The 12,870-nt window shown below is 43.4% G+C and overlaps 1 protein-coding gene across 1 annotated transcript in view; it reads right to left on the reverse strand.

The window, feature by feature from the left end:
- DPF3 (double PHD fingers 3) overlaps positions 1 to 12,870 on the reverse strand; it is a 195,675-nt gene that overhangs the window by 71,534 nt on the left and 111,271 nt on the right. The window contains exon 8 of the mRNA XM_007454738.1: positions 9,066 to 9,203. Coding sequence (XP_007454800.1) covers positions 9,066 to 9,203 — 138 coding nt within the window. The remainder of the gene's footprint in view (positions 1 to 9,065; positions 9,204 to 12,870) is intronic.

Here is a 12,870-nt window from a genome sequence, read left to right on the forward strand (position 1 = left end):
GTTGCCCACCAAGGGGACAGGCAAAAACAGTGAGAGGCCCGCGTTCCGCAAAAAAAAAAAAAAAAAAGGTGTTTGTGAGGGTTCTGGAACCTTCCTCATGTGAGAAGACCCCAGATGAGACCAGGTACAGCTATTCTTTTCTATGCAGTTTTTTGTATGTGTGTGTGTCTGTGTGTGTCTGTGTGTGTGTCTGTCTGTGTGGCCTCACCACACAGCATGTGGGATCTTAATTCCCCAACCAGGGATTGAACCCATGTCCCCTGCAGTACAAGTGGGGAGTCTTAATCACTGAACTGCCAGGGAAGTCCTCTATGCAGTTTAAATCCCTTGGGTAGTTGGATGATCCTTTATGAAGAACCCAATTTCTCATCAGTAGGGAGAGGGGAAGGGGAGTCAAGGGGGGCTGGAGTGGGAGTGCTCACTGGCAAACCCACAGAGAGGGGAGAACACACGGCCGGATACTTAGGGATGTGTCTCCATCCGGGAGAAAAGATGCAGCTTCCTCCCTAAGCAAGGCTGTCTGGCCTCACCGTGAAGACATGAAGAGACAGAAGACACTGACCCACTAGACTGCGTGAGGAGATCCTGGTGGACAGAGAAAAATAGGGGCCAGTGCACATCTTGGAAGTCAACAGATAGGCAGGAGGGGCCCACAGGAATGGCTAAGGAGGAGACCCCCTGGACCCACTGGGGGTCCGCAGTATACTTGGGGGTCACAAGGAACCTTCTTCCTCTGTGGCTGCTATCACCGTGCACACACAAGAAGGAGACCCAGACCAAAGAGAAGCACTCCAAACCCCGCGGCTCAAGGAAAGCACCTATACACAGGGACAAAACGGACTGACATTTGAGAAGAGATGTAAAGGAGATAAGCCAGCACTGGGGGAAGTGAGAAATAATACCAAGCTAATAAATACTTTAGAGAGAGCAACCATCACTAGTAAACACTTTCCAGACAGCAACCCAAATCAAAGGATATCATTCTTGGACTCCTCACAGCATGAGACAATAGCTATGCCTTCGCCACTTAAATCAGAGAAGGGATGAGAGGAGAGACAGGGAAATGCAAAAACCAGCTGACCAGTACAGGTCAATTCATTTTCCTTTCTGGAAGACAAGGGTGACTGGACCAAGGGAACCTCTCCCCAGGGGGCAGGTAGAGACCTCAGCATCATAGCTATTCAGAAGCTGGCACAGGGAGGTAGGCACCTCCTGCCTGCTTTTCAGGTTCTGTCCAGATGACAGTAGTTGGTAAGAAAACAAAGGGTCTGTCACATGAAAGGCTTGAACCCTGAAAGAGAGCAAGAATTAAAGAAGGTGTTATGGCCTGAACTGTGCCCCCCCACACACAAACTCATATGTTGAAGCCCTAACGCCCAGTACCTCAGGATATGACTATATTTGGATCTATGGCCTTTAAAGAGGTGATGAAAGAGCAAAAGTTAAAATGAGACTGTTAGAATGGGCCCTAATCCAATCTGACTGGTGTCCTTATAAAACGAGGAAATTTGGGGACTTCCCTGGTGGTGCAGTGGTTAAGACTCCACCTGCTAATGCAGGGGACATGGGTTCAAGCCCTGGTCCGGGAAGATCCCACATGCCACGGAGCAACTAAGCCCGTGTGCCACAACTACTGAGACTGCGCTCTAGAGCCCGTGAGCCACAACTACTGGGCCCGCATGCCACACTACTGAAGCCTGCGTGCCTAGAGTCTGTGCTCTGCAACAAGAGAAGCCACCGCATTGAGAAGCCAGTGCGCTGCAATGAAGAGTAGCCCCTGCTCGCCGCAACTAGAAAAAGCCCGCATGCAGTAATGAAGACCCAATGCAGCCAAAAATAAAATAAATAAATTTATTTTTAAAAAAACAAGGAAGAGGAAATTTGGACACAAAGAGACTTTGGAAGTACACGTGCACAGAGGGATGACCATGTGAAGAGGTAGCAAGAGGGCAGCCGCCTGCAAGCCAAGGAGAGAGGCCCCTGAGGAAACTAACCCTGATGGCACATTGATCTGGGACTTCAGGCCTCCAGAACTGTGAGAAAACAAATTTCTATTCTTTTTTTTTTTTTTTGCCGTATGCGGGCCTCTCACTATTGTGGCCTCTCCTGTTGTGGAGAACAGGCTCCGGACACGCAGGCTCAGCAGCCATGGCTCAGGGGCCCAGCCGTTCCGCGGCATGTGGGATCTTCCCGGACCGGGACCGGGGCACGAACCCGTGTCCCCTGCATCAGCAGGCGGACTCTCAACCACTGCGCCACCAGGGAAGCCCCCTAAATATTATTAAAGGTCTGATCCCTTGAATTACACTGAATTGTTCAATTTAAGAGCATCTACCACAAAATCCTTTGAGCAAAATTTAAAACACATGGCATGAATCCACGCTCACATGCACCTCGGCTGTGAAAGCATGTGCTCGGCTTCCCGAGGCACCCCTTTCCCCTTCACAAGTAGAGCCTGGGTAAAGAATGTCACCATCCTGGGCCTGATTTCATCAAACAAGCCTTCTGACAGGTCTCCCATCCTCTAGCTTTCTGCTGGCTTCAGTCCATCTTCTCCAGGATGACCCAGCATGTGGCTGACAGGGTCTTGGTACTCCAGCCAGGTGTCAGGCCTGAGCCTCTGAGGTGGCAGAGTCGAGTTCAGGACATTGGTCTACCAGAGACCTCCCAGCCCCTCGTAATATCACTCAGCGAGAGCACTCCCAGAGATCTCCAGCTCAATGCTAAGACCCAGCTCCACTCAACGACCAGCAAGATCCACTGCTGGACACCCCATGCCAAACAACTAGCAAGACAGGAACACAACCCCACCCATTAGCAGAGGGGCTGCCTAAAATCATAATAGGTTCACAGACACCCCAAAACACAATACTGGATGCGGTCCTGCCACCAGAAAGACGAGATCCAGCCTCATCCATCAGAACACAGGCACCAGTACCCTCCACCAGGAAGCCTACACAACCCACTGAACCAACATTACCCACTGGGGGCAGACACCAAAAACAATGGGAACTACAAACCTGCAGCCTGTGAAAAGGAGACCTCAAACACAGTAAGTTAAGGAAAATGAGAGGACAGAGAAATACACAGCAGATGAAGGAGCAAGGTAAAAACCCATCAGACCAAACGAATGAAGAGGAAATAGGCAGTCTACCAGAAAAAGAATTCAGAGTAATGACAGTAAAGGTGATCCAAAATCTTGGAAATACAATGGAGAAAACACAAGAAACGTTTAACAAGGACCTAGAAGAACTAAAGAGCAAACAAACAATGATGAACAACACAAAAAATGAAACTAAAAATTCTCTAGAAGGAATCAATAGCAGAATAACTGAGCCAGAAGGACGGAGAAGTGACCTGGTAGATGAAATAGTGGAAATAACTACCGCAGAGCAGAATAAAGATAAAAGGATGAAAAGAATTGAGGACAGTCTCAGAGACCTCTGGGACAACATTAAATGCACCAACATTCGAATTATAGGGGTCCCAGAAGAAGAAGAAGAGAAAGAAAAAGGGGACTGAGAAAATATTTGAAGAGATTATCGTTGAAAACTTCCCTAATATGGGAAAGGAAATAGTCAATCAAGTCCAGGAAGCACAGAGAGTCCCATAGAGGATAAATCCAAGGAGAAACACGCCAAGACACATATAAATCAAACTATCAAAAATTAAATACAAAGAAAAAATATTAAAAGCAGCAAGGGAAAAGCAACAAATAATATACAAGGGAATCCCATGAGCTTAACAGCTGATCTTTCAGCAGAAACTCTGCAAGCCAGAAGGGTGTGGCAGGACATATTTAAAGTGATGAAAAGGGAAAGACTACAAACAAGATTACTCTACCCAGCAAGGATCTCATTCAGATTTGACAGAGAAATTAAAAACTTTACAGACAAGCAAAAGCTAAGAGAATTCAGCACCACCAAACCAGCTTTACAACAAATGCTAAAGGAACTTCTCTAGGCAGGAAATACAAGAGAAGGAAAAGACCTACAATAACAAACCCAAAACAATTAAGAAAATGGTAATAGGAACATACATATCGATAATTACCTTAAATGTAAATGGATTAAATGCTCCAACCAAAAGACATAGACTGGCTGAATGGATACAAAAACAAGACTGTATCTTGCCTACAAGTGACCCACTTCAGACCTAGGGACACATACAAACTGAAAGTGAGGGGATGGAAAAAGATATTCCATGCAAATAAAAATCAAAAGAAACCTGGAGTAGCAGTTTTCATATCAGACAGAATAGATTTTAAAATAAACACTATTACAAGAGACAAAGAAGGACACTACATAATGATCAAGGGATCGATCCAAGAAGAAGATATAACAATTGTAAATATTTATGCGCCCAACACAGGAGCAACTCAATACATAGGCAAATACTAACAGCCATAAAAGGGGAAATCAACAGTAACACAATCATAGTAGGGGACTTTAACACCCCACTTTCACCAATGGACAGATCATCCAAAATGAAAATAAATAAGGAAATAGAAGCTTTAAATGACACATTAAACAAGATGGACTTAATTGATATTTATAGGACATTCCATCCAAAAACCATAGAATACATTTTCTTCTCGAGTGCTGAAGGAACATTCTCCAGGATAAATCATACCTTGGGTCACAAATCAAGCCTTGGTAAATTTAAGAAAATTGAAATCACGTCAAGTATCTTTTCCAACCACAGCGCTATAAGACTAGATATCAATTACAGGAAAAAACCTGTAAAAAATACAAACACATGGAGGCTGAACAATACACTACTAAATAACCAAGAGATCCTGGATCACTGAAGAAATCAAAGAGGAAATCAAAAAATACCTAGAAACAAATGACAATGAAAACACGATGACCCAACACCTATGGGATGCAGCAAAAGCAGTTCTAAAAGCGAAGTTTATAGCAATACAATCCTACCTCAGGAAATAAGAAACATCTCAACTAAACAATCTAACCTTACACCTAAAGCAATTAGAGAAAGAAGAACAAAAAAAACCCAAAGTTAGCAGAAGGAAAAAAATCATAAAGATCAGATCAGAAATAATTGAAAAAGAAATGAAGGAAACGATAGCAAAGATCAATAAAACTAAAAGCTGGTTCTTTGAGAAGATAAGCAAAATTGATAAACCATTAGCCAATCTCATCAGAAAAAAAGGGAGAAGACTCAAATCAAAATAATTAGAAATGAAAAAGGAGAAGTAACAACTGACACTGCAGAAATACAAAGGATCATGAGAGATTATTACAAGCAACTATATGCCAATAAAATGGACAACCTAGAAGAAATGGACAAATTCTTAGAAAAGCACAACCTTCCAAGGCTGAACCAGGAAGAAATAGCAAATATAAACAGACCAATCACAAGCACTGAAATTGAGACTGTGATTAAAAATCTTCCAACAAACAAAAGCCCAGGACCAGATGGCTTCACGGTCAAATTCTATCAAACATTTAGAGAAGAGCTAACACCTATCCTTCTCAAAGGCTTCCAAAATATAGCAGAGAGAGGAACACTCCCAAACTCATTCTATGAGGCCACCATCACCCTGATACCAAAACCAGACAAAGATGTCACAAAAAAAGAAAACTACAGGCCAGTATCACTGATGAACATAGATGCAAAAATCCTCAACAAAATACTAGCAAACAGAATCCAACAGCACATTAAAAGGACCATACACCATGATCAAGTGGGGTTTATCCCAGGAATGCAAGGATTCTTCAATATACACAAATCAATCAATGTGATAAACCATATTAATAAATTGAAGAATAAAAACCATGTGATCATCTCAATAGATGCAGGAAAAGCTTTTGACAAAATTCAACACCCACTTATGATAAAAACCCTTCAGAAAGTAGGCATAGAGGGAACTTACCTCAACATAATAAAGGTTATATATGACAAACCCACAGCCAACATTGTTCTCAATGGTGAAAAACTGAAACCATTTCCTCTAAGATCAGGAACAGGACAAGGCTGCCCACTCTCACCACTATTATTCAACATAGTTTTGGCAGTTTTAGCCACAGCAATCAGAGAAGGAAAAGAAATAAAAGGAATCCAAATAAGAAAAGAAGAAGTAAAGCTGTCACTGTTTGCAGATGACATGATACTATACATAGAGAATCCTAAAGATGCTACCAGAAAACTACTAGAGCTAATCAATGAATTTGGTAAAGTAGCAGGATACAAAATTAATGCACAGAAATCTCTTGCACTCCTATACACTAATGATGAAAAATGTGCAAGAGAAATTAAGGAAACACTCCCACTTACCATTGCAACAAAAAGAATAAAATACCTAGGAATAAACCTACCTAAGGAGACAAAAGACCTGTATGCAGAGTAAGGAGACAAAAGACCTGTATACAGAAAACTATAAGACACTGATGAAAGAAAATAAAGATGATACAAAGAGATGGAGAGATATACCATGTTCTTGGATGGGAAGAACCAACATTGTGAAAATGGCTATATTACCCAAAGCAATCTACAGATTCAATGCAATCCCTATCAAACTACCAATGGCATTTTTCACAGAAATAGAACAAAAAATTTCACAATTTGTATGGAGACACAAAAGACCCCGAATAGTCAAAGCAATCTCACGAAAGAAAAACGGAGCTGGAGGAAGCAGGCTCCCGGACTTTAGACTATACTACAAAGCTACAGTAATCAAGACAGTATGGTACTGGCACAAAAACAGAATTATAAATCAATGGAACAGGATAGAAAGTCCAGAGATAAACCCACATATGGTCACCTTATCTTTGATAAAGGAGGCAAGAATATACAATGGAGAAAAGACAGCCTCTTCAATAAGCGGTGCTGGGAAAACTGGACAGCTACATGTAAAAGAATGAAATTAGAACACTCCCTAACACCACACACAAAAACAAATGGATTAAAGACCTAAATGTAAGGCCAGACACTATCAAACTCTTAGAGGAAAACATAGGCAGAACACTCTGTGACGTAAACCACAGCAAGATCATTTTGGACCCACCTCCTAGAGAAATGGAAATAAAAATGAAAATAAACAAATGGGACCTAATGAAACTTAAAAGCTCTTGCACAGCAAATTAAACCATAAACAAGACGAAAAGACAACCCTCAGAATGGGAGAAAATATTTTCAAACGAAGCAACTGACAAAGGATTAATGTCCAAAATATACAAGCAGCTCATGCAGCTCAATATCCAAAAAACAAATAACCCGATCCAAAAATGAGCAGAAGACCTAAAGAGACATTTCTGCAAAGAAGATATACAGATTGCCAACAAACACATGAAAGGATGCTCAACATCACTAATCATTAGAGAAATGCAAATCAAAACTACAATGAGGTATCACCTCACACCTGTCAGAATGGTCAGCATCAAAAAATCTAGAAACAATAAATGCTGGAGAGGGTGTGGAGAAAAGGGAACCCTCTTACACTGTTGGTGGGAATGTAAATTGATACAGCCACTATGGAGAACAGTATGGAGGTTCCTTAAAAAACTAAAACTAGAACTACCATATGACCCACCAATCCCACTACTGGGCATATACCCTGAGAAAACCATAATTCAAAAAGAGTCATGTACCAATATGTTCATTGCAGCACTATTTACAATAGCCAAGACATGGAAGCAACCTAAGTGTCCATCAACCGATGAATGGATAAAGAAGATGTGGCCCATATATACAGTGGAATATTACTCAGCCATAAAAAGGAACTAAATTGAATTATCTGTAGTAAGGTGGATAGACCTAGAGTCAGTCATACAGAGTGAAGTAAGTCAGAAAGGGAAGAACAAATACCATATGTTAACACATATATATGGAATCTAAAAAAAAAAAGTGGTTCTGAAGAACCTAGGGGCAGGACAGAAATAAAGACACAGACACAGAGTATGGACTTGATGACATGGGGAGGGGCAGGGTAAGCTGGGATGAAGTAAGAGAGTGGCATGGACATATATACACTACCAAACGTAAAATAGATAGCTAGTGGGAAGCAGCCACATAGCACAGGGAGATCAGCTCGGTGCTTTGTGACCACCTAGAGGTGTGGGATAGGGAGGGTGGGAGGCAGATGCAAGAGGGAGGGTATATGGGAATATATGTGTACGTGTAGCTGATTCATTTTGTTATACAGCAGAAACTAACACACCATTGTAAAGCAATTATACCCCAATAAAGATGTTAAAAAAACAAACAAACAAACACGTGCCGTGTCCACAGTTATTCTTCACCCCATGATCCTAGAATGACCCACATCTTGAAGCAAGCCCTAAAGATCCCATTATCCCATCCCATTCTGATTTGGGGGTGGCCCAGAAACCATAAGGAATGTTGTAGAGGGAAGTCACATGGTGAATGCTAAGCCCTTTGTGACTCCCTAATTCATAACTGGAAGTTGAGGAAGGAAAGAAAGAATAGAAATGGAAACACAAATCTTCAGGATCATTTTGGGTCTTCAGAGCCCAACATCCCAAGTGACAGGTATACCCAAGTCATGTTTGCTGACTGAGTGCTCATGCGAAGAGCATGGAGGCTCCAGGGCCGTATTTCTAAGGCAGGAGAGCCCTTACCAAAAGTGTGACCCTATAAGAGCCAAGACAATGAAGCAAGAATATTCTATGTCTCTTGGTGGCCAAGGAGACATTTGGAATGTCTGTCTGAACTGACACACCCCACGGCTTTGCCCACCTCAGGTTAGCAGCTGTGAATGGATCTTCTGGAGCTGAAGGAAAAGAGTAGCAGGTCTGGCATTTGACAATGGCCAGGTAAGGATGTTTCTCTTCCGCCTTAACACTTACCTCCCCTCCTCTGGGAACAGAGCAGGGTGTGCCACCCCTGCCCAGCTCACTCTAAGCTTCAGGCTCAGCTGACCCACAGAGGCATCTGGGGCTGGGCTGAAATAGCCAACTCACCACAGGTCCTTGAGACCAATCAACAGGTGCCACCAGAAGATGCCCGAGGTGAACAAAAAGGAATGCTCCATATCCCTGCCCACCCACCTCATCACTCCCCCAACCCAACAACTGGGAACTCACGTCTGTGGTTCTCGTTTCTGTGGTTGGGTGGGGACCGGGTCTCCTGGTCTTGGGCCTCATCCCCCTCCTCGCTGGCCAGGTGGGTGTGAGCATAGTGGTAGCTGAGTCCCGGCCGGTTTTTATAGCGCTTGCCGCAGACTAGAGAGGAAAAGAGGAAAGGAAGGGAAGACGCAAATGTTAGCGATCTCTGCAGCCACTGCCATCATTCTCCCAGGCAGTGATTCCCATCCATCCACCCCAGAGCTGGGTTTCCCAGGAAAAGTGTCTCCCACTCCCAACACCCCCCCACCCTCACCCCAGCACCAGCACCGCTGCAACAAGTAAAGAAAAGAACCCAGGTAAAGAAAAACCATAGAAGACGGAAGTTGAACTGTATAAGAGCACCATCATTTCCTAGCTGTGAGACCCTGGGAAAGTCACTTGCACTCTATGTGCCTCAGTTTCTTCAGAGGGAAAATAAGCATAATAGTAGTACTTAGCTCTTCGGTTGTTATGATGAGTTAATCTCTATGCAAAGCACTTAGAACAGTGGTAAGGGTGATAAGTATTATAACTTTGGTAAGGGTGACACTTATTATAACTTTGAAGTTAAAAGGCACTGGGAGTCTATTTAGTCCAACACCCCATGGCACAGATGAAGCAAGTGAGGCCCAGCAAGCTTAAGTGATTTGCCTGGGAACACACAGCTGGTTGTGGCAGAGCCACCGGAACCCAGGTCTCCTGGATTCCTGTGCGGTACTCCTTCCACCACCCTGTGGTTGACTGTATGAAGTACAAAAGCTTTATATGGATCATATTTTTGATCTATCACCCAGCGATTCTGTGCCAGAAAAACACAGCCCACTTCCACCATTAAAACTATGCATCTGAGGCATCCTTGGTAGATGTCGCAACCAAGAGCTTGTGCCCTTGATGGCCCGGGAAGCCTCTGATACCCCGAATCTCTAAAAACGTGTCCTAGCAGGCACTACCTCTCAGGTGGACAGTAGGAGACAAGGGCAACAAACAACACAAACGTGATTTCTTGGACCCAAGAAGAAGAAAGGGGCAGCTCCCTTGGTTGGCTGCTCAGTACCTAAATGGCTAAGACTAGACCACTGCCACCACCCTCCCTGTCACAAAGCCCAATATCTCAGCCCGTGGAGGGATGGCACTGCTGGTAGCAGAAGCCACAAGGGTCTTCCAGTAAAAATCTCATGCCAACCCTCTCATCTTGTCCCCACCCCTCCCCAGCAGAGCAAATCCCACCGGATCTGCTGGAGTAGCTGAGGTTGCCAGCTTTAAGAGACTCTCCCTTCACATGACTGGGTTATAGCAGTGAGTGTAAACACTTCACAAGGTGGAAAGAGTACAGAGTTCCTCATCAGACATGGGTTCAAATCCCACTTCCAGGTGCCAAAGTTGACCAGCTGCATGACCTCCACAGTATAGAGAAGAGCTGTTACCCACCCCTCTTACCCCCTACCCTTATTATTTCTGGTGGGGTTTCCTTTCTTACTAGATTCTCTTAGGTTTCTCAGGTATTATAACCATTGGCAAAAATGGATAATGTCATCTCTTCTTTCTCATATATATATAAACTATTGTATCTTCTTAGCTTAATTCATTTGTAAGAATCACCAAGACAATATTTTAAAATAGCAAAAGCAAGCTTTTCCAATTGTAGTGAAATTGGATTTAGTGGTTCCCTGTTTAGAATGATATATGTAGCTAGTTTTTAGTCTTTATCAAGTTTAAGTAGTTCTTCTTATTCCTGAGTTAGAGTTTTATTACAGGAGAATTTTACCAGCTGTCCTTTCAGCATCTACTAATATATGACTCTCTCTTAGTTTGCTGATATGGTGAATTATGTTGATTCCCTAATGCTTCCTACTACTGAGCCATTCTTGCATTCCTAGAATGTACTCCATTTGGTCAGGGTGTATTATCTATTTGATATACTGCTGCATTCTACTTTCTAATTTTGCATTTTGCATCTATACTCAGACTTGAGATAGATAAATAATTTGGGGCCTTTTACCATGATTTTCAATTGCATAGTTGTGCTGACTTCCAAAAATAAATTAAGGAGTTCTGTGTGAAATTGGACAAGATACATAATCTCTTTGTGCCTTTTTTTAAAAAAATATATTTATTTATTTAATTTTGGCTGTGTTGGGTCTTCGTTTCTGTGCGAGGGCTTTCTCTAGTTGCGGCAAGTGGGGGCCACTCTTCATCGCGGTACACGGGCCTCTCACTGTTGCGGCCTCTCTTGTTGCGGAGCACAGGCTCCAGACATGCAGGCTCAGTAGTTGTGGCTCACGGGTCTAGTTGCTCCGTGGCATGTGGGATCCTCCCAGACCAGGGCTTGAACCCGTGTCCCCTGCATTGGCAGGCAGATTCTCAACCGCTGTGCCACCAGGGAAGCCCTGTGCCTTTTTTTAAATCTGAAAATGATGATGGTATTACTTACCTTGAGGGATTATAAATAATATTTGTAAAGTATCTCACTCAGTACCCAACACCTAATAGACGCTCAATAAACAGTAGTGAGGGACAAGGGGCTTCAGTGTGGTCTACCACATCTTAAGTGCTGTACCCTCCTTGAAAGAGGGACTTTGACCCTTACCTCTCCTATGGAATCTGGGAATTGGCTGGACTTTCTTAAGAAGGTGAGAGTCTGAAATTCAAGTTGGTGATCAAGTTGGTGACCAAGCTGGTGACCTAGTGACTATAAATTCAAGTCCTACAATTGGCTCCTCTCTCCCTCTCTCTCTCCCTCTCTCTCTCTCTCTCTCTCTCGTAAATATTGCAAAAAATAATAATAACAACATGTCACTACACAACTCAATTCCATTTGACTCAGGAAGTGGGACCTAAGGAGACCCCTGAGGCACACCATGGGCCTGCTTGTGGCTTTTTCTATTTAACTTTTAAATGATCTAAGGTCAATAAATGGCAGATTATGGGGTCACTGGATATAAATTCATTTCATTACAAGGAATATTGCTGGTGAGGAATAAATGTTTATTAAAAATAAGGCCAATAATGTCAGTATTTATATGGGGAAGCCTCAGCTGCCTCTGCCGATCTCCCTACAGCACACTCCACAGTATTTTATTTGTTTCGTTTTGTTGTGTCAATTACCACCGTCTTCCTTAATCACAGAATTCCAGGATCTTAAGATCCTGGTCTAACTGACTATCAAACTGTTTTATTCCCACGAACACTCTAGATGCCTTCCTGGAACAACTCCACTGATGGGGAACTCACTACCCACCCAAGTAGGCATTTCTTCTTTGACCTCCTTGAATTATAGTTATGACTGCACTGGAGGACCTCTCTTAAGGACAGTGTCGAATCGATTTCATCTTGATGTCAACAACTCCACCTGCCGTGCTGCCATGCACATTTTACACCTTCAAAACATACCCATTGAATAGTTGATGAGTGAACACAGAAACGTTTTGTAGGAAAGCGAGGAGATGGGGGAGGAGGTGAGTGTGTAGAATCGGGTCCATCTATCCACATTAATCTCTCACTAATAGTTCTTCAAACCTACAAAACCAAACCCAAGCAAAAAGCTTCCCATATCTCCTTCCCCAATACCATAGAAAGTTTTAGAGCAGACCCTTTTGCTAGAAGAGAGATTCTCAAAGAGTAGTCACCGGGCTTCCCTGGTGGCGCAGTGGTTGGGAGTCCGCCTGCCAATGCAGGGGATACGGGTTCGTGCCCCGGTCCGGGAGGATCCCACATGCCGCGGAGCGGCTGGGCCCGTGAGCCATGGCCGCTGAGCCTGCGCGTCCGGAGCCTGTGCTCTGCGGCG

This window comes from Lipotes vexillifer, unplaced genomic scaffold (genome assembly GCF_000442215.2).
Source record: "Lipotes vexillifer unplaced genomic scaffold, Lipotes_vexillifer_v1.1 scaffold1495, whole genome shotgun sequence".
NCBI classification, from domain to species: domain Eukaryota; kingdom Metazoa; phylum Chordata; class Mammalia; order Artiodactyla; family Lipotidae; genus Lipotes; species Lipotes vexillifer.